General features: G+C 55.7%; 1 protein-coding gene across 1 annotated transcript in view; it reads right to left on the bottom strand.

Moving 5' to 3' along the window:
* Nucleotides 1-20,835, bottom strand: part of WDR62 (WD repeat domain 62) — a 21,662-nt gene continuing 827 nt past the window's right edge. Inside the window, exons 2-30 of the mRNA XM_071800875.1 lie at nucleotides 20,165-20,256; nucleotides 20,028-20,090; nucleotides 19,323-19,380; nucleotides 17,934-18,104; nucleotides 17,719-17,853; nucleotides 16,455-16,637; nucleotides 15,428-15,588; nucleotides 12,887-13,061; nucleotides 12,694-12,810; nucleotides 10,913-11,046; nucleotides 9,653-9,744; nucleotides 9,246-9,371; nucleotides 8,984-9,051; nucleotides 7,966-8,087; nucleotides 7,797-7,872; nucleotides 6,721-6,832; nucleotides 6,538-6,601; nucleotides 6,367-6,456; nucleotides 6,089-6,189; nucleotides 5,961-6,013; nucleotides 5,739-5,870; nucleotides 5,500-5,657; nucleotides 4,366-4,748; nucleotides 3,707-3,808; nucleotides 3,520-3,634; nucleotides 3,416-3,449; nucleotides 2,015-2,194; nucleotides 341-459; nucleotides 1-295 (exon numbers count right to left, since the gene is read on the bottom strand). Of these exons, the coding sequence (XP_071656976.1) occupies nucleotides 163-295; nucleotides 341-459; nucleotides 2,015-2,194; nucleotides 3,416-3,449; nucleotides 3,520-3,634; nucleotides 3,707-3,808; nucleotides 4,366-4,748; nucleotides 5,500-5,657; nucleotides 5,739-5,870; nucleotides 5,961-6,013; nucleotides 6,089-6,189; nucleotides 6,367-6,456; nucleotides 6,538-6,601; nucleotides 6,721-6,832; nucleotides 7,797-7,872; nucleotides 7,966-8,087; nucleotides 8,984-9,051; nucleotides 9,246-9,371; nucleotides 9,653-9,744; nucleotides 10,913-11,046; nucleotides 12,694-12,810; nucleotides 12,887-13,061; nucleotides 15,428-15,588; nucleotides 16,455-16,637; nucleotides 17,719-17,853; nucleotides 17,934-18,104; nucleotides 19,323-19,380; nucleotides 20,028-20,090; nucleotides 20,165-20,256 (3,549 nt within the window). The 3' untranslated portion in view covers nucleotides 1-162. The remainder of the gene's footprint in view (nucleotides 296-340; nucleotides 460-2,014; nucleotides 2,195-3,415; nucleotides 3,450-3,519; nucleotides 3,635-3,706; nucleotides 3,809-4,365; nucleotides 4,749-5,499; nucleotides 5,658-5,738; nucleotides 5,871-5,960; nucleotides 6,014-6,088; nucleotides 6,190-6,366; nucleotides 6,457-6,537; nucleotides 6,602-6,720; nucleotides 6,833-7,796; nucleotides 7,873-7,965; nucleotides 8,088-8,983; nucleotides 9,052-9,245; nucleotides 9,372-9,652; nucleotides 9,745-10,912; nucleotides 11,047-12,693; nucleotides 12,811-12,886; nucleotides 13,062-15,427; nucleotides 15,589-16,454; nucleotides 16,638-17,718; nucleotides 17,854-17,933; nucleotides 18,105-19,322; nucleotides 19,381-20,027; nucleotides 20,091-20,164; nucleotides 20,257-20,835) is intronic.

The raw sequence follows: 20,835 nt of genomic DNA on the forward strand, positions 1-20,835 counted from the left end.
TTTTGGTTCAAACCCGTGGTTTATTGGTTAAAACCTTGAACTTGAGCAGCAAAATGGGGGGGGGGGGGGGCTGGGAAAAAGTCCCCATCCCGGAGCTCCGGAAATGGTTAAAAACGGAGCAAAGTGGTTAAAACGGAGCAAACGGCCCCAAAAGGCCCCGATTTAGGGCATTTTGGGGTCGTGGCGCTCGAGTTTGCGCCGCGTCAGCCCCACCAGAACCTCCGAGTAGTCGCGGAGCAGCAGGAGCAGCAGGACGCCCGTGGTGGCCGGGGTGACGTTGTTGGTGACGTTGTTGGTGACGTTGTTGGGGACGTTGTTGGTGACGTTGTTGGGGACGCAGGTGACGGCGTCGGGGGTCTCGCGGTTGCTCAATTCCGCTCGGATCCACCCCGAAAATGCGGCCAGAGCCGCTTTGGCCTGCGCGAGGTCCTCCTGGGTGACATCGGCGGCCAGCGTCACCTGTGGGAGTGGCACTTGTCACCCCGCCGCCCCTTGTCACCCCCTCTCCCATGTCACCCTGTGTCCCTTTGTCAGCCCACGTCCCTTTGTCACCCCATGTTCCTTTGTCACCCCCTCTCCCATGTCACCCTGTGTCCCTTTGTCACCCCCCATCCCTTTGTCACCTCATGTCCTTTGTCACCCCCATGTTCCTTTGTCACCCCGTGTTTCTTTGTCACCCCCCATCCCTTTGTCACCTCATGTCCTTTGTCACCCCCATGTTCCTTTGTCACCCCGTGTTTCTTTGTCACCCCCCATCCCTTTGTCACCTCATGTCCTTTGTCACCCCCCCATGTCCCTTTGTCACCCCACATCCCTTTGTCACCCCTCCATGTCCCTTTGTCACCCCACGTCCCTTGTCACCCTGTGTCCCTTTGTCACTCCTCATCCCTTTGTTACCTCATGTCCCTTTGTCACCCTCATGTCCCTTTGTCACCCCGTGTTCCTTTGTCACCCCCCCCATCCCTTTGTCACCTCATGTCCCTTTGTCACCCCATGTCCCTTTGTTACCTCAGGTCCCTTTATCACCCTGGGTCCTGTGTCACCCCACATCCCTTGTCACCTTAGGTCCTTTATCACCCCCCATGTCCCTTTGTCACCTCATGTCCTTTATCACCCACATCCCTTTGTCACCCCATGTCCCTTGTCACCCCATGTCCCTTGTCACCCCATGTCCCTTGTCACCCCATGTCCCTTTGTCACCCCACGTCCCTTAATCACCCTGTGTCCTTTGTCACCTCATGTCCCTTTATCACCCCACATTCCTTTGTCACCCCACGTCCCTTTATCACCCTGTGTCCTTTGTCACCTCAGGTCCCTTTGTCACCTCATGTCCTTTATCACCCATGTCCCTTTGTCACCCCACATCCCTTTGTCACCTCATGTCCCTTTATCACCCCACGTTCCTTTGTCACCCCATGTCCCTTGTCACCTCATGTCCCTTTATCACCCTGTGTCCCTTTATCACCCTGTGTCCTTTGTCACCTCAGGTCCCTTTGTCACCTCATGTCCTTTATCACCCCCCATGTCCCTTTGTCACCCCACATTCCTTTGTCACCCCATGTCCCTTTATCACCCCACGTCCCTTTATCACCCTGTGTCCTTTGTCACCTCAGGTCCCTTTGTCACCTCATGTCCTTTATCACCCCCCATGTCCCTTTGTCACCCCACATTCCTTTGTCACCCCATGTCCCTTTATCACCCCACGTCCCTTTATCACCCTGTGTCCTTTGTCACCTCAGGTCCCTTTGTCACCTCATGTCCTTTATCACCCATGTCCCTTTGTCACCTCATGTCCCTTTGTCACCTCATGTCCCTTTATCACCCTGTGTCCCTTTATCACCCCGTGTCCTTTGTCACCCCACATCCCTTTGTCACCCCACATCCCTTATCACCCATTTTGTGTCACCCCTCCCACAGACGTCCCCAAAATCCATCCCCGTGTGTGGGGGGGATGACACGAGTGACCCCCAAACCCCCCAGAATTGGGTCTTTCGCCCCATTTCTGTGTCCCCACCTGGTCGTAGACGCTCAGCACATCCTGGCAGCGCGACCTCAGCTCCCCCAGCGCCACCGTCACCCGCTCCACCCCCACGGGGGCCGCGTCTTCCCTGCGCGGCCGTTTTGGGCTGAAAAAGCCCCTTTTTGGCCAATCCCTCGTTTCCGTGCCCGTTTCCTCAAGATTTTCATCCTTTTCCTAAAAAACAGGAAGAGGAAAACGCTTTGTCAGCCCACGTCCCTTTGTCACCTCGTGTTCTTTGTCACCCTGTGTTCCTTTGTCACCCCACATCCCTTTGTCACCTCATGTCCTTTGTCACCCCACGTCCCTTTGTCACCTCATGTCCCTTTGTCACCCTCCATCCCTTTGTCACCTCGTGTCCTTTGTTACCCCCCATGTCCCTTTGTAACCCTGTGTTCCTTTGTCACCCCACGTCCCTTTGTCACCTCATGTCCCTTTGTCACCCTCCATCCCTTTGTCACCTCGTGTCCTTTGTTACCCCCCATGTCCCTTTGTAACCCTGTGTTCCTTTGTCACCCCACATCCCTTTGTCACCTCATGTCCTTTGTTACCCCCCACGTCCCTTTGTCACCCCACGTCCCTTTGTCACCTCATGTCCCTTTGTCACCCTCCATCCCTTTGTCACCTCGTGTCCTTTGTTACCCCCCATGTCCCTTTGTCAGCCTGTGTTCCTTTGTCACCTCATGTCCTTTGTGCCCCCCATGTCCCTTTGTCACCCCCATGTCCCTTTGTCACCCCCATGTCCCTTTGTCACCCCGTGTTCCTTGTCACCCCGCATCCCTTTGTCACCCTCCATCCCTTTGTCACCTTGTGTCCTTTGTTACCCCCGTGTCCCTTTGTCACCCCGTGTTCCTTTGTCACCCCCATCACTTTGTCACCTCATGTCCTTTGTCGCCCTCCATGTCCCTTTGTCACCCCATGTCCCTTTGTCACCTCATGTCCTTTGTCACCCCGTGTTCCTTTGTCACCCCCCATCTCTTTGTCACCCCCTATGTCCCTTTGTCACCCCGTGTTCCTTTGTCACCTCATGTCCTTTGTCACCCCGTGTTCCTTTGTCACCCCCCATCTCTTTGTCACCCCCCATGTCCCTTTGTCACCCCGTGTTCCTTTGTCACCCCCATCCCTTTATCACCTCATGTCCTTTGTTGCCCCCCATGTCCCTTTGTCATCCCATGTCCCTTTGTCACCTCATGTCCCTTTGTCACCCCGTGTTCCTTTGTCACCCCAAATCCCTTTGTCACCTCATGTCCTTTGTCACCCCCATGTCGCCTTGTCACCCTGTGTTCCTTTGTCACCCCACATCCCTTTGTCACCTCATGTCCTTTGTCACCCCCACGCTTTTGGGGGATTTCTCCCCAAGTTTTCTCTGGTTATTTTGGGAGGGACAAACGGACTCACCAGCAGTTTTGGGGGGTCCCGGGCGCCCAGCAACCTGCGGGACAAGAGACGGGGTTGGGGACACGGGCCGGACAGGCGGCCGGACAGACGGACGCGTCACCCACCTGTTCTTGCGGCAGCGCGAGAGGAACCGGCTCGAGATGCTGAGCCGGGGGTTCAAAAACGAGGACGTTTCCTCCTTGGGGGGTTTGAGAACCTTCAAGGAGGTGTCGAACGGCTCTGGGGGGACCAGGGGAGTGTGTTGGTGGCACCGCGGTGGCACCGTCGCCGTCCCCGCGGTGGCACCGGTACCTGTGGGGTCTGTCAGGGTCTCAAAGGGACACCGGGGGAATTTCTCCTGCTCGGGGCTGTGGGGGTGGGAGCTGAGCTGTGGGTCCTCGGACAACTTGTCACCTGTGGGAATGTCCCTTTGTCACCATTGTCACCCTGTGTCCCATTGTCACCCCAGGTCCCTTTGTCCCTCCATGTCCCTTTGTCACCCCATATCCTTTGTCACCCTTGTCACCCTGTGTTCCTTTGTCACCCTTGTCACCCCCTGTCCCTTTGTCACCCCATGCCCTTTTGTCACCCTTGTCACCCCGTGTCCCTTTATCACCCCACATCCCTTTGTCACCCCCTGTCCCATTGTCACCCCCGCTCCCTTTGTCACCCTGTGTCCCTTGTCACCCTTGTCACCCCGCATCCCTTTGTCACCCCATGTCTTTTGTCACCCCATGTCCCATTGTCATCCCCCGTCCCTTTGTTACCGCATGTCCTTTTGTCACCTTTGTCACCCCACATCCCTTTGTCACCCCACGTCCCTTTGTCACCCTGCATCCCATTGTCACCCCAGGTCCCTTTGTCACCCCAGGTCCCTTTGTCACCCCACATCCCTTTGTCACCCTGCATCCCTTTGTCAACCCAGGTCCCTTTGTCACACATGTCACCCCTGGCATTGTCCCCAGTGTCACCTTCCAGCACCGGCGATCGCGAGTGCAGCGAAACGCAGGACAAGGTGTCATCCTGGCTGGTGACAACGTCCTCGGGTGACACGGGCTCTCCTGGTGACACTGGTTCCCTTGGGGACATGGGCTCCCTTGGGGACACGGGCTCCCTTGGGGACAAGGGTTCCTCGGGGGACACGGGCTCCCTTGGGGACAAGGGCTCCTCAGGTGACACAGGCTCCTCCGGTGACACGGGTTCCCTTGGGGACAAGGGCTCCCCTGGTGACACGGGCTCCCCTGGTGACACGGGTTCCTCGGGTGACACGGGCTCCCCTGGTGACACAGGCTCCTTTGGGGACACAGGTTCCTCGGGTGACATGGGGCGCAGTGGCAGCTCCGTCACGCAGTGCCTAGGGGGAAGGTGACAGGTTGGTGACACCGAGCAGTGGGACAAGGGCAATGGGGACGAGGGGGCAATGGGGACGAGGGGGTGATGGGGACAAGCGCGATGGGGACAAAGGTGATGGGGACAGGAGGGTGATGGAGACAAAGGGGTGAGGGGGATGAGGGTGATGGGGACAAGGGAATGATTGGGACAAGGGTGATGGGGACAAGGGGGCGATGGGGATGAGGGTGATGAAGACAAGGGTGATGGGGACAAGGGGTCAATGGGGACAAGGGAGTGATGGGGACAAGGGAGTGATGGGGACAAGGGTAATGAGGACAAGGGGGCGATGGAGATGAGGCGGCGATGGGGACAAGGGTGATGAAGACAAAGGTGATGGGGACAAGGGGTCAATGGGGACAAGGGAGTGATGGGGACAAGGGAGTGATGGGGACAAGGGTGATGAGGACAAGGGGGCGATGGAGATGAGGCGGCGATGGGGACAAGGGTGATGAAGACAAAGGTGATGGGGACAAGGGGTCAATGGGGACAAGGGTGATGGGGACAAGGGTGATGAAGACAAGGGTGATGGGGACAAGGGGTCAATGGGGACAAGGGAGTGATGAGGACAAGGGCGATGGGGACAAGGGGGCGATGGGGACAAGGGGGCGATGGGGACAAGGTCACTCCAGGCCTCTCCATGACCCAGGTGACCTTAAGCTGAGCCCAAACCCGCCAGCAAAGCTCAGCTTAAGCCTTTCCCCCACAGCACCGACCCGCTCGGCTCCTCCGGGCCGGGCCTGGGGGGCGATTCCGGCTCTTGGGGGGAATCCCCGGTGATCCGGAGCTCCTCGGTTATTTGGGAATCCCCGGTGAGCTGGGAATCATCCAGGATCTGCGACTCCTCGGCCAGGTCGCTGCCGGAGCTCTCGGCCTGCAAATAGACACCATACTGGGGTTTTCCCTCCCTGAAACGGGGTGCTGGGATCTACTGGATCTACTGGGATCCGCTGACCTCGGCCAGGAGCTGCTCCAGGCTCCCGGGCTCCACGATGGGGTCGGCGAAGCCCTCGGCCCATCGGCCGCGGGGGCGGTAGCTGCTCCGGGGGGGTAAAGCCGAATCGGTCGCGTCCTCCAGCTCCCCCAGCTGCGCGATACACGGGACGCGTGAGGCCAACCTCGGACGGGTGTGCTAATTAATCAGCTTAATTAATGAGATCAACGGGGAGGGACTCACCAGGCGCTTGGCCCACACGGGGAGGCGTCCGTTGGTCAGGACGTAGGCGGGAGCTGGAGGGGGATGAATGAAAAATGGGGGAAAAAGGGGGAAAAAGGGGGAAAAAGGGGAATGGGGGGGACACGCACGCGGCTCCGGGGTCCCCGGGGATGGGGTTTGTGGGGACGGGGGGTCCTCGGTGGCATCGGGGGATGTGTCACCGCTGGGGACGGTCACGTCGGGGTCGTGCCTGGCGGGGAACACGTTGAAAATCACTGCGAGGCACTCAAAATCACCCCGAATCCACCCAAAATCACCCCAAACTTGCTCAAAAATTACCCCAAATCACTCAGATCTGTTAAAAATCACCCCAAACCTGCTCAAAATCACCGAAACGCACCCCAAATCGCCCCAAATCCCCCGTTACCCGTGCGGCTCCTTCGCCCTCTCGAGCTCCAGCAGCTGCTGCCTCATGGTCGCCGTGATCTTGGGGCCCAGGTGCCAAATAAAGATGCAACTTTGGGGCGAAAATGAGGGATTTTGGGGTTCAGGGGGAGATATGGGGGGGACATATGGGGGGTGATTTTGGGGTCCCCACCTGTCCCCCGAAACGGTGATGAGGCGTCTGCAGTCGTAGCTGAACCGCATCCCGGTGACGATTTCTGGGTGAAAATGAGGGGGTGTCACCACATCAGGGTCCAGGTGACGTCACCAGGTGGGGATTTTGGGGGTGTTTCATGGAAAAATGGGGACGTTGGCGCTTTGGGGAGAGGAACCGAACCTGAATGGCCGAACATTTTGGCCACGCACTCGCCGGAGTGGAAGTTGATGAGGGAGATGCTCTTGTCGGAGCAGCTGGTGGCAATGAAGGTCCCCGAGGGATCCAGTTGGACCTGGGGGGGACACGAGGGACAGGGGGTTGGGGACAAGGATGGTCAACCAACCCAACCCCAACTGGAGACGTCTTGGTGATGGTGATGGGGATGTTCAACCAACCCAAACCCAACCGGAGACGTCTCGGTGATGGCGATGGGGACGTTCAACCAACCCAACCCCAACTGGAGTTGTTCAACCAACCCAAACCCAACTGGAGACATCTCGGTGATGGTGATGGGGACGTTCAACCAACCCAAACTCAACTGAAGACGTCTCGGTAGTGGGGATGGGGACGTTCAACCAACCCAAACCCAACTGGAGATGTCTCGGTGGTGGGGATGGGGACATTCAACCAACCCAAAGCCAAGCAGAGACATCTCAGTGATGGCGATGGGGACGTTCAACCAACCCAACCCCAACTGGAGATGTTCAACCAACCCAAACCCAACTGGAGACATCTCGGTGATGGTGATGGGGACGTTCAACCAACCCAAACCCAACTGGAGATGTTCAACCAACCCAAACCCAACCAGAGACATCTCGGTGATGGTGATGGGGACGTTCAACCAACCCAAACCCAATCGGAGACATCCCGGTGGTGGGGATGGGGATGTCCAACCAACCCAAACCCAACTGGAGATGTTCAACCAACCCAAAGCCAACTGGAGACATCTTGGTGGTGGGGATGGGATGTTCAACCAACCCAAACCCAACTGGAGATGTCTCAGTGGTGGGGATGGGATGTTCAACCAGCTCAGACCCAAATGGAGACATCTCAGTGGTGGAGATGGGATGATCAACCAACCCAAACCCAACCGGAGACGTCTCAGTGGTGGGGATGGGATGATCAACCAACCCAAACCCAACTGGAGATGTTCAACCAACTCAAACCCAATCGGAAACGTCTTGGTGGTGGGTATGGGATGGTCAACCAACCCAAACCCAACCGGAGATGCCTTGGTGGTGAGGACCCCCCAGTACCTTCAGCAAGGAGCCGTCATCGCCGTGCGAGCCCTTGTAGCAGCACCTGAGCTTCCCGCTGGCCGTGCTGTACACCCTGCAGCGGAGCCGGGGGGGTGTGACACGGGTGACAACCCCCCTGGGGACAGCGGGAGGAGGACGGTGACCCCAGGGCGGGTGGAAGCTTCACCTGACGTTCCTGTCCTGGCAGGCGACCGCCACGTATTTCTGTGTGATGTCGATGTCCATGTCGTACAAGGTGGTTTTCTCGGCCACGTGGTGCGTCCTCACGAAATTGAAGCCGTCAGGGAGCTGGAGGGGGATGGGACAATAGGGACGTTCAACCTTCCAAACCCAACCGGAGATGTCTCGGTGGTGGGGACTTGGACATTCAACCAACTCAAAGCCAACTGGAGATGTTCAGCCAACCCAAAGCCAACTGGAGATGTGTTGGTGGTGGAAACGGGGATGTTCAACCAACCCAAACCCAACCGGAGATGGTCAACCAACCCAAACCCAACCGGTGATGTTCAACCAACCCAAACCCAACCGGAGAAGTTCAACCAACCCAAACCCAACCAGTGATGTTCAACCAACCCAAACCCAACCGGAGATGTTCAACCAACCCAAACCCAACCGGTGATGTTCAACCAACCCAGACCCAACCGGTGATGTTCAACCAACCCAAACCCAACCGGAGATGGTCAACCAACCCAAACCCAACCGGTGATGTTCAACCAACCCAAACCCAACCGGAGAAGTTCAACCAACCCAAACCCAACCAGTGATGTTCAACCAACCCAAACCCAACCGAAGATGTTCAACCAACCCAAACCCAACCGGTGATGGTCAACCAACCCAGACCCAACCGGAGCTGTTCAACCAACCCAGACCCAACCAGTGATGTTCAACCAACCCAAACCCAACCGGAGAAGTTCAACCAACCCAAACCCAACCGGAGCTGTTCAACCAACCCAGACCCAACCGGTGATGTTCAACCAACCCAAACCCAACCGGAGCTGTTCAACCAACCCAAACCCAAACAGAAACATCTCGATGGTGGAGACGGGATGATCAACCAAGCCAAAGCCAACCAGAGATGTTCAACCAACCCAAACCCAACCGGAGCCGTCTGTATGGTTAAAGATGCCGCTTTCTCGCCCCGTGGATTTTTGGGGAGAAACGGGCGGATTTTCTGCCCAACCCACCTTTTGAGCGTTGCGGAAATAAATACTTTTGTCAGCGCCACAGCTGATGAGCTGAACGTCCCCGTTGCCTGAGAGAAGATACGAGGGAAAGGTGATCAGCGAGCGCGGCCGCGGATTAAACGTGATTCTTTGTGGTCGAACCCTTAAAACGAGGATTTTCAGAAGCAGACGCGATCCGAGACGCAACCGTTGAGGTTCGGGTATGGAAATTCGGGGGGAAAAACCCCGTTTTGGAGGCGGGGAGGGGGACACCTCGGCCTACCGGCGAACTTGACCGAGGTGATGGCGGACGAGTGATCGTCCAGCGTCTGCTCCAGCTTGTAGTTCTTGGCCACGTTGAGGACGTGGATGAGCCGGTCTCTGCTCGCCGAGGCCAACAGCGCCGCTCCTGCCAGAAAAGCCATTAAAACGACGCGTTTTGGGCAAAAAACGACGCGTTTTAGGCAAAAAATGCCGGCGTTCGTGCCGTTCCCTGCGAAGATTTGAGTGTAAAACCTGGTTTTAAATGGAGTGTTAAAGGGAGGGAGCTGGGGGGTCCGGGAGGCTGAGTCGGGTTTAACCCACGTGTTGTAGAGAGACCCCCAAAAATGAGGGTTTTTGGGGTTGTTTGGGGAAGGAGAAGCTTTCCCAGGGGATTTTGGCCCCGCCGTGGATCCCCGTGGACTTTACCCGTCTCCGGTTTGGAATATTCCAGGCACAGCACCTCGGAATCGTGCGCCTCCACCTTGGCCACCTCCCGCATGAACCGCAGCTCGTGGATCCTGTGGGGGGACGCGAATCGTGAGGCCCCCCGGGTCCACAAGGCCCTCGAAACGCGTCCCCCAGCGTCCTTAGCGGAACGAAGGGGCATTTTATACTGAAATATCCGGGTTTTGGCACTTTGGGGGGATTAGATGGGTGGTTGTGGAGCCAGACACCTCGTCTTATCTCCCCCGAGGTTCTACAGCCGCGGAGGCAAAGACCTTGCGAGATTAAGGTAATTAACGGTGCGGCCTAATTGGGATGAGCGTTGGGATGATAGAGATGATCATTCTTAGTAAATTAATCATTAAACTGGAATTGGGGTGATTGTCGGTGTTTTACTTTGGGTTATGGTGCAGAAACACCTGGAGTCCACTCACGCCTGATCTTGCCCATCATGTCCGGAGTTAATGAACTTTAACTAATAACGATGTAAATTGGATCCTAGTAAATTAACCAACTGGAATTGGGGGGATTGTTGGTGTTTTGCTTTGGGTTATGGTGCAGAAACACCTGGAGTCCACTCACGCCTGATCTTGCCCATCATGTCCGGAGTTAACGAACTTTAACTAATAACGATGTAAATTGGATCCTAGTAAATTAATCAACTGGAATTGGGGGGATTGTTGGTGTTTTACTTTGGGTTATGGTGCAGAAACACCCGGAGTTGACTCATGCTCGGTCTCATCATCATGTCCGGTGTTAACGAACTTTAACTAATAACGATGTAAATTGGATCCTAGTAAATTAACCAACGGGAATTGGGGGGATTGTTGGTGTTTTGCTTTGGGTTATGGTGCAGAAACACCCGGAGTCCACTCACACCTGATCTTGCCCATCATGTCCGGAGTTAACGAACTTTAACTAATAACGATGTAAATTGGATCCTAGTAAATTAATCAACGGGAATTGGGGGGATTGTTGGTGTTTTGCTTTGGGTTATGGTGCAGAAATACCTGGAATTGACTCATGCTCGGTCTCATCATCGTGTCCGGTGTTAACGAACTTTAACTAATAACGATGTAAATTGGATCCTAGTAAATTAACCAACGGGAATTGGGGGGATTGTTGGTGTTTTGCTTTGGGTTATGGTGCAGAAACACCCGGAGTCCACTCACGCCTGATCTTGCCCATCATGTCCGGAGTTAACGAACGTGACCCCGTCGTTAGCTGATTGGTGTCACCCACCTGAGGGTCCCCGCCCGGTCCCCCGACGCCAGGTGCTCCCCGTCGGGGCTGATCTGCAGCACCCGCACCCCCGCTTTGGCATCGGCCGGGGGCTGCTGCACGGGGCTGTCCACGTGGATGATGGCCAGGAGGGTCTGGGGGGGAGAAACACGCCATAAATACCCCAAATCCCCTTCGAAATCGCCCCGAACCTGCTCGAAAGTCACTGAAATCCACTCAAATCACCCCAAATCTGCTCAAAATCACCCCAAACCTGCTCGAAAAGCACTGAAATCTGCTCAAAATCACCCAAATCCCCTTTGAAATCACCCCAAACCTGATCAAAAATCACTGAGATCCACTCAAATCACCCCAAATCTGCTCAAAATCACCCAAACCCTGTTCAAAAATCACTGAAATCCACTCAAAATCACCCAAATTCCCTTTGAAATCACCCCAAACCTGCTCAAAAATCACTGAAATCTGCTCAAAATCACCCAAATCCTGCTCAAAATCACTCAAACCTGCTCAAAATCAACCCAAACCTGCTCAATAATCACTGAAATCTGCTCAAAATCACCCAAATCCTGCTCAAAATCACCCCAAACCTGCTCAAAAATCACTGAGATCCACTCAAATCACCCCAAATCTGCTCAAAATCACCCAAACCTGCTCAAAAATCACTGAAATCTGCTCAAAATCACCCAATTTCCCTTTGAAATCACCCCAAATCCTGCTCAAAAATCACTGAAATCCGCTCAAAATCACCCAAATCCTGCTCAAAATCACTCAAACCTGCTCAAAATCAACCCAAACCTGCTCAATAATCACTGAAATCTGCTCAAAATCACCCAAATCCTGCTCAAAATCAACCCAAACCTGCTCAAAAATCACTGAGATCCACTCAAATCACCCCAAATCTGCTCAAAATCACCCCAAACCTGCTCGAAAATCACTGAAATCTGCTCAAAATCACCCAATTTCCCTTTGAAATCACCCCAAATCCTGCTCAAAAATCACTGAAATCCGCTCAAAATCACCCAAATCCTGTTCAATATCACCCCAAATCTGTTCAAAACCACCCCAAATCTGTTCAAAATCATCCAAACCCTTTACAAAATCACCCCAAATCTGTTCAGAACCACCCAAACCCCATTCAAAATCCCCCCAAATCTGCTCAAAAATCACCGCAACCCACTCAAAACCACCCCAAATCCGTTCAGAACCACCCAAACCCCATTCAAAATCACCCCAAACCCTGCTCAAAATCTCCCTAAACCTGCTCAAAAATCACTGAAATCCGCTCCAAATCAACCCAAATCTGTTCAAAATCACCCCAAACCTGCTCAAAAATCACTGAAATCTGCTCAAAATCACCCAAAACCTATTCAAAAATCACTGAAATCCGCTCAAAATCACCCAAACCTGCTCAATAATCACTGAAATCTGCTCAAAATCACCCAAATCCTGCTCAAAAATCACTGAAATCCGCTCAAAATCACCCAAATCCTGTTCAATATCACCCCAAATCTGTTCAAAACCACCCCAAATCTGTTCAAAACCACCCCAAATCTGTCCAAAATCACCCCAAATCTGTTCAAAATCCCCCCAAACCTGCTCAAAAATCACCACAACCCACTCAAAACCACCCCAAATCCATTCAGAACCACGCAAACCCCATTCAAAAACCCCCCCAAACCCTGCTCAAAATCCCCCCAAACCTACTCAAAAATCCCCCCAACCCACTCAAAACCACCCCAAATCTGTCCCCAAACCCCATTTTCGGGCGCTCCCCGCCGTACCCGTCCATGGGCGCCGGCGCTCTCCAGGCTCCACGCGCGGATGGTGCAGTCGGACGAGCAGGTGAGGAAGGAGCCGGGGGGCAGACGGGACGGGCGCCCCTCTATTTCGGGGTAAACCTGCACCCCAAATTACACCTCAACGGGGGGGAAAACGGGGGTCACGCACCCCAAACCCCCCCCGTCGGGGTCTCACCTCCACGCTCCACACGACGGAGCTGTGGAAAAGCTCCGAGCGGACCTTCCCCACGCGGCGCAGGTCGCTCACGTCCCACACGTAGACGCTGTGGTCCTTGTAGACGCAGGAGAGGTGGCGCCGGACGGGGTCGTACGCCAGGGCCACCGTGTCGGGGTACACGGGGTCCCCCCGCCTGTTGGGACGGGGATGTGGGGTCGCAGGGGTTGATTTTTGGGGTGTATTTTGGGTTTTTGCGGGGGGGGATGCATCAAGGAAGGTGCCAATTGGAACATGGAGCCACTCAATGAGAACACGTTGGGGGTGACGTGGGGGTCCCCGTGTCCCCATGTTATGTGGCGCCACTCAATGAGAACACATTGGGGTGACAGGGGGGTCCCCGTGTCCCCATGTTACGTGGTGACATGGGGGTCCCCGTGTCCCCACGTTACATGGCGCCACTCAATGAGAACACATTGGGGGTGATGCGGGGGTCCCCGTGTCCCCATGTTATGTGGTGACGTGGGGGTCCCCGTGTCCCCACGTTACATGGCGCCACTCAATGAGAACACGTTGGGGGTGACGTGGGGGTCCCCGTGTCCCCATGTTACGTGGTGACGTGGGGGTCCCAATGTCCCCACGTTAGGTGGCGCCGCTCAATGAGAACACGTTGGGGGTGACGTGGGGGTCCCTGTGTCCCCACGTTACATGGCTCCACTCATTGAGAACACATTGGGGGTGACGCGGGGGTCCCCGTGTCCCCATGTTACGTGGAGACGTGGGGGTCCCAATGTCCCCACGTTACATGGCGTCACTCAATGTGAACACATTGGGGGTTACAGGGGGGTCCCCGTGTCCCCATGTTACGTGGAGACGTGGGGGTCCCAATGTCCCCACGTTATGTGGCGCCGCTCAATGAGAACACATTGGGGGTGACATGGGGGTCCCCGTGTCCCCACGTTATGTGGCACCACTCAATGAGAACACGTTGGGGGTGATGTGGGGGTCCCCGTGTCCCCATGTTACATGGCACCACTCAATGAGAACACATTGGGGGTGATGCGGGGGTCCCCGTGTCCCCATGTTATGTGGTGACGTGGGGGTCCCCGTGTCCCCATGTTACGTGGTGACGTGGGGGTCCCCATGTCCCCACGTTACATGGCGCCACTCAATGAGAACACGTTGGGGGTGACATGGGGGTCCCCGTGTCCCCATGTTACGTGGTGACGTGGGGGTCCCCGTGTCCCCATGTTACGTGGAGACGTGGGGGTCCCCATGTCCCCATGTTATGTGGTGACGTGGGGGTCCCCATGTCCCCATGTTACGTGGTGCCACTCAATGAGAACACATTGGGGGTGACAGGGGGGTCCCCGTGTCCCCATGTTACGTGGTGACGTGGGGGTCCCCATGTCCCCATGTTACGTGGCTCCACTCAATGAGAACACATTGGGGGTGACGTGGGGGTCCCCGTGTCCCCATGTTATGTGGAGACGTGGGGGTCCCCATGTCCCCATGTTACGTGGTGCCAGTCAATGAGAACACATTGGGGGTGATGTGGGGGTCCCCGTGTCCCCACGTTATGTGGCTCCACTCAATGAGAACACATTGGGGGTGACATGGGGGTCCCCGTGTCCCCATGTTACGTGGTGATGTGGGGGTCCCCATGTCCCACATTATGTGGCACCGCTCAATGAGAACACATCGGGGGTGACAGGGGGGTCCCCATGTCCCCATGTTATGTGGTGTCGCTCAATGAGAACACATTGGGGGTGACGTGGGGGTCCCCGTGTCCCCATGTTACGTGGTGACGTGGGGGTCCCCATGTCCCCACGTTACATGGCGCCACTCATTGAGAACACATTGGGGGTGGAGACGTGGGGGTCCCCGTGTCCCCACGTTACATGGCGTCACTCAATGAGAACACATTGGGGGTTACAGGGGGGTCCCCGTGTCCCCATGTTATGTGGAGACGTGGGGGTCCCAATGTCCCCACGTTACATGGCGCCACTCAATGAGAACACATTGGGGGTGATGTGGGGGTCCCCGTGTCCCCATGTTATGTGGTGACGTGGGGGTCCCCGTGTCCCCACGTTACATGGCGCCACTCAATGAGAACACGTTGGGGGTGACGTGGGGGTCCCCATGTCCCCACGTTACATGGCTCCACTCATTGAGAACACATTGGGGGTGATGTGGGGGTCCCCGTGTCCCCATGTTATGTGGTGACGTGGGGGTCCCCGTGTCCCCACGTTACATGGCGCCACTCAATGAGAACACGTTGGGGGTGACGTGGGGGTCCCCGTGTCCCCATGTTACGTGGTGACGTGGGGGTCCCCATGTCCCCACGTTACATGGCGCCACTCAATGAGAACACATTGGGGTGACAGGGGGGTCCCTGTGTCCCCATGTTACGTGGTGACGTGGGGGTCCCCATGTCCCCATGTTACGTGGTGCCACTCAATGAGAACACATTGGGGGTGATGTGGGGGTCCCCATGTCCCCGCGTTACATGGCGCCACTCAATGAGAACACATTGGGGTGACAGGGGGGTCCCCATGGTACCTCGTGGGGGGGTCCCGGGTGACGTCCCCGCGCAGGGGATGGGGTCTGGGGAGGTCGCCGAGGTGCCGCATGGCGCCGGCGTGGAAGACGCGGACGGTGCCGTCGGCGCAGCCGCAGAACATCAGCTCCTCACCCAGGCACAGGCAGGTGGGCAGCGGCGCCTGGGGGGGAGATCGGCGTTTTGGGGGGGTCTGGGGGGGTTTGGGGACGTGGGGTAGTGGTGGAGGTGGGGTGTGGTTGGATCAATGATCCTGAGGGGCTGTGAGAACCGAAACGATTCGAAGATCAGATCAGGGCTCAAAATGGCGCCGGAATCATCTCAGGGGCAAAATGGCGCCAGAATCACCTCAAAAAATGGCGACGAAATCACCTCAAAAAATGGCGCCAGAATCACCTCAGGGCTCAAAATGGAGCCAGAATCACCCCCAAAGAATGGTACCATAATCCCCTCAGGGCTCAAAATGGCGCCAAAATCATGTCAAAAAATGGCACCAGAATCACCTCAGGGTCAAAATGGCCCCAAAATCACCTCAAAAAATGGCGCCAACATCACCTCAGGGTCAAAATGGTGCCAAAATCACCTCAAAAAATGGCGCAAACATCACCTCAGAGTCCAAATGGCGCCAGAATCACCTCAGGGTCAAAATGGCGCCAGAATCACCTCAAAAAATGGCGCCAGAATCACCTCAGGGTCAAAATGGCGCCAGAATCACCTCAAAAAATGGCGCCAAAATCACCTCAGAGACAAAATGGCGCCAAAATCCCCTCAGGGCTCAAAATGGCGCCAAAATCACCTCAAAAAATGGCGCCAGAATCACCTCAGGGTCCAAATGGCGCCAGAATCACCTCAAAAAATGGCGCCAAAATCACCTTAGGGTTCAAAATGGCGCCAGAATCACCTCAGGGCTCAAAATGGCGCCAACACCACCTCAAAAAATGGCGCCAACATCACCTCAGGGCTCAAAACGTCCTGATTTTTGGGGGGTGTTTTCCCAAAAACGGGGGGTTTTGGGGGTTCAACTCTCACCTTGAGAACGATCCATTTCTCCAGCGCCCTCTTGTGGTTGAGCCGGCAGAGCAGCCCCGAGGAGGAGACGCAGAAGGTGGCTCCGGAATTGGGGCCGCGGCCGCAGGCGACGGCGCAGAAAACGGCGTCATGGAGCTCGCCCAACAGCCCCGCGCGCCCCGCCAGCGGCACCGTCTCGTTAACCTGCGGAGGAGGAGGCGTTAACGAGGCCGCCATGATTGAGGGCCGAAAAGCGACGTCCGCGATGAGAATTTTGGGGGGGGAAAGCAAAAATTTGGGGTTTTTTTGACAAAAAACACACAGTTTCGCATCGGGTTGGGTTCAGTGAGGAGGCTTTAAGCTGGGTCTAATTCCGGTTTTAGCGGAAAAACTAAAGACTTTGGGTTTTTCTATAGAAATTCCACATCATGTTGGCTTAACGAGGAGGGTTTAGGCCCCAATTTTGGTGGAAAAATGAAGAACTTTGGGTTTTTTCTATAGAAACCACACAGTTCTGCATCAGGTTGGGTTCAGTGAGGAGGCTTTAAGCTGGGTCTAATTCCAGTTTTAGCGGAAAAACTAAAAACTTTGGGTTTTTCTATAGAAATCCCCAATCACGTTGGCTTAGTGAGGAAGGTTTAAGACCCAATTTTGGTGGAAAAATGAAGAACTTTGGGTTTTTTCTATAGAAACCACACAGTTCCGCATCAGGTTGGGTTCAGCGAGGAGGGTTTAAGCTGGGTCTAATTCCAGTTTTAGTAGAAAAACTAAAAACTTTGGGTTTTTCTATAGAAATCCCACATCACGTTGGCTTAGCGAGGAAGGTTTAAGCCCCAATTTTGGTGGAAAAATGAAGAACATTGGGTTTTTTCTATAGAAACCACACAGTTCCGCATCAGGTTGGGTTCAGTGAGGAGGCTTTAAGCTGGGTCTAATTCCAGTTTTAGCGGAAAAACTAAAGACTTTGGGTTTTTCTATAGAAATCCCACATCACGTTGGCTTAGTGAGGAGGGTTTAGGCCCCAGTTTTGGTGGAAAAATGAAGAACTTTGGGTTTTTTCTATAGAAACCACACAGTTCCGCATCAGGTTGGGTTCAGTGAGGAGGCTTTAAGCCTCAATTTTGGTGGAAAAATGAAGAACTTTGGGTTTTTCCTACAGAAACCACACACGTTTGCATCAGGCTGGGTTCGGTGGGGAGGGTTTAAGCCACATCCAGCCCCATTTTTGGTGGAAAAACGAAGCATTTAGGGTTTTTCCTCCAGAAACCATGGTCACCATTGTCACCTTCATCTCCCTGGCGGAGTCCAGGAACCAGAACTTGACATGGCGGTGGCCCACGGTGACAAAGTAAGCGTCATCGGCGAAGGACACGGCGGTGACGCTGCAGGACACCTTGTTGGATGCCACCAGCGCCTCCTTCTGTTCCAAAATATAGAAATAAATGTTAATAAATCCATGATGGGGGGTGGGTTTTGGGGTGGATTTTGGGGGTTCGGCACCTTCCAGAGCCAGACGTTGACCAACATGTCGTGCGGGGCGCCCACGGACACCAGGTAGCGGGCGTTGGGGGAGAAGGCGACGCAGGCCACGCCATGTTTGTGGCCGTGAAGAACCGAGAGCTGAGCCCGCTCCTCCACGTCCCACACGCGCACGGCCGGACGGTGCCCGTTCTGTGGGAAAATGGGGGAAAAATGGGTTGGAAACCACCCCCCCCGAAAAAAAAGGGGTGGTTTGGGAATATGGGGTGGTTTTGGTGCCATTTTTGGAGGGGATTGTGGAGACATTTTGAGCCCTGAGGGGATTTTGGCGCCATTTGTTGAGGTGATTTTGGCGCCATTTTGTCTCTGAGGTGATTTTGGCGCCATTTTTTGAGGTGATTCTGGCGCCATTTTGAGCCCTGAGGGGATTTTGGCGCCATTTTGTCTCTGAGGTGATTTTGGCGCCATTTTTTGAGGTGATTCTGGCGCCATTTTGAGCCCTGAGGTGATTCTGGTGCCATTTTTTGAGGTGATTCTGGTGCCATTTTGAGCCCTGAGGGGATTTTGGCGCCATTTTGTCTCTGAGGTGATTTTGGCGCCATTTTTTGAGGTGATTCTGGCGCCATTTTGACCCTGAGGTGATTCTGGTGTCATTTTTGGAGGTGATTTCGGCGCCATTTTGAGCCCTGAGGGGATTTTGGCGCCATTTGTTGAGGTGATTTTGGCGCCATTTTGAGCCCTGAGGTGATTGTGGTGCCATTTTGAGCCTGAGGGGATTCTGGTGCCATTTTGAGCCCTGAGGTGATTTTGGCGCCATTTTTTGAGGTGATTTTGGCGCCATTTTGAGCCCTGAGGTGATTCTGGCGCCATTTTTTGACGTGATTCTGGCGCCATTTTGACCCTCAGGTGATTCTGGCGCCACTTTGAGCCCTGAGGCGATTCTGGCGCCATTTTGAGGTGATTTCGACACCATTTTGAGCCCTGAGGCGATCTTCGAATCATTTCGGTCGTCACAGCCCCTCAGGACCATTGATCCAACCATAACCCACCTCCAACATCCCTAAACCTCCTCCTTTTCAACCCCTCCAGGGTTGGCGGCTCCATCACCACCCTGGGCAACCTTTTCCAGCACCCGAGAGCCCTTTTTGGGAAGAAATTCCCCCAAATTCCCAACCTCAACCTCCCCGTTTCCTCTCATCCTCTCACTTGGGAACAGAACCTGACCCCCTCCATTCTCCTTTTTGATGTTATTTAACTCTTTTTATATCAATAAGGACCACGCAGCCACTCAATCACCTCTCCCCAATAGAACAGAGAATTGAATGGGGAAGGAGAAGCTCCGGTTGAGATAAACGCAGCCAAACGAGAGCCAAAATGGGGGTGCTGGTGACAATAAAGAGGGGAACCCACCTCTCCGGTGACAATGAGCTTCCCATCGGGGGAGAAAGCCAAGGCGCTCAGGGTTTTCCTGTAAAATGTGGGGTTTTTGGTTAACGATGGCGCCACTGGGCGTGTCAGGGGGGACCTGAGGGTTTTTGGGGGGACATGGGGGTCTCTGGGGTACCTGGGTGGGTTTGGGGGGGTTTAGAGGTTCCTGTGAGGGTTTGGGGGTACCTGGAGGTTTTGGGGGGACATGGGGGTCTTTGGGGTACCTGGGTGGGTTTGGGGGTACCTGGAGGTTTTGGGGGTGTTTGGGGGGACATGGGGGTCTTTGGGGTACCTGGGTGGGTTTGGGGGTACCTGGAGGTTTTGGGGGTGTTTGGGGTACCTGGGGGTATTTGGGGGGACTGGGGGAGTTTGGGGGATACCTGGGGGTACCTGGGGGTATTTGGGGGTACCTGGGGGTATTTGGGTGACTGGGGAGGCTGAGGGGTGTTTGGGGTACATGGGGGTGTTTGGGGGATACCTGGGGATACCTGGGGGTATTTGGGGGTATTTGGGAATATTTGGGTGACTGGGGAGGCTGGGGGTGTTTGGGGTACCTGGGGGTGTTTGGGGGGACCTAGGGGGGGTCTGTGGGGTGTTTGGGGTTACCCAGGGGTGTTTGATGGTACCTGGGGGTATTTGGGGGCACAGGGGGTGTCTGGGGGTGTTTTTGGGGGTGTCTGGCGTCACCTGGCCGTGTTCAGGATGTGCCTCTGCGTGCGGTCGCGGGGGTCCAGGATGACGACGACGCACCTGGACGGGGAGGGGGGAGGTTCGTCCCCGTGAGGGAGGTTTGGGGGTCCCGGGGGGGGAATTCGGGTGCTCACCCGGCGGGATAAGCCAGCAGCCCCGTGTTTGGATCGCAGGCCAGGCCGCTGCCGCTCTGCGCCGTGATCCCCAGGACCCGCTCCAGCGTCACCTGCGGGGACCGAGGGGGGACACGTGGTGGGGGACATGGAGGGGGACATGGAGATCCCCCGTGGGGGGACATAGCAGGGGGACATGGTGGGGGACATGGTGGGGGTGACATGGTGGGGGTGACATGATGGGCGGGACATGGAGATCCCCCATGGGGGGACATGGTGGGGGTGACATGGTGGGGGGACATGGTGGGGGGGACATGGTGGGGGGGACATGGTGGGGGGGACATGGAGATCCCCCATGGGGGGACATGGTGGGGGGGACGTGGTGGGGGGGACGTGGTGGGGGGGACGTGGGAGGGGGACATGGTGGGGGGACACTGAGATCCCCCATGGGGGGACATGGTGGGGAGACATGGTGGGGGGACATGGTGGGGGGGACGTGGTGGGGAGACATGGTGGGAGGGACATGGAGATCCCCCATGGGGGGACATGGTGGGGGGGACATGGTGGGGGGGACATGGTGGGGGGGACATGGTGGGGGGGACATGGAGATCCCCCATGGGGGGACATGGTGGGGGGACATGGTGGGAGGACATGGTGGGGGGACATGGTGGGGGGACATGGTGGGGGGACAT

Source organism: Patagioenas fasciata, chromosome 33 (genome assembly GCF_037038585.1).
Source record: "Patagioenas fasciata isolate bPatFas1 chromosome 33, bPatFas1.hap1, whole genome shotgun sequence".
NCBI lineage: Eukaryota > Metazoa > Chordata > Aves > Columbiformes > Columbidae > Patagioenas > Patagioenas fasciata.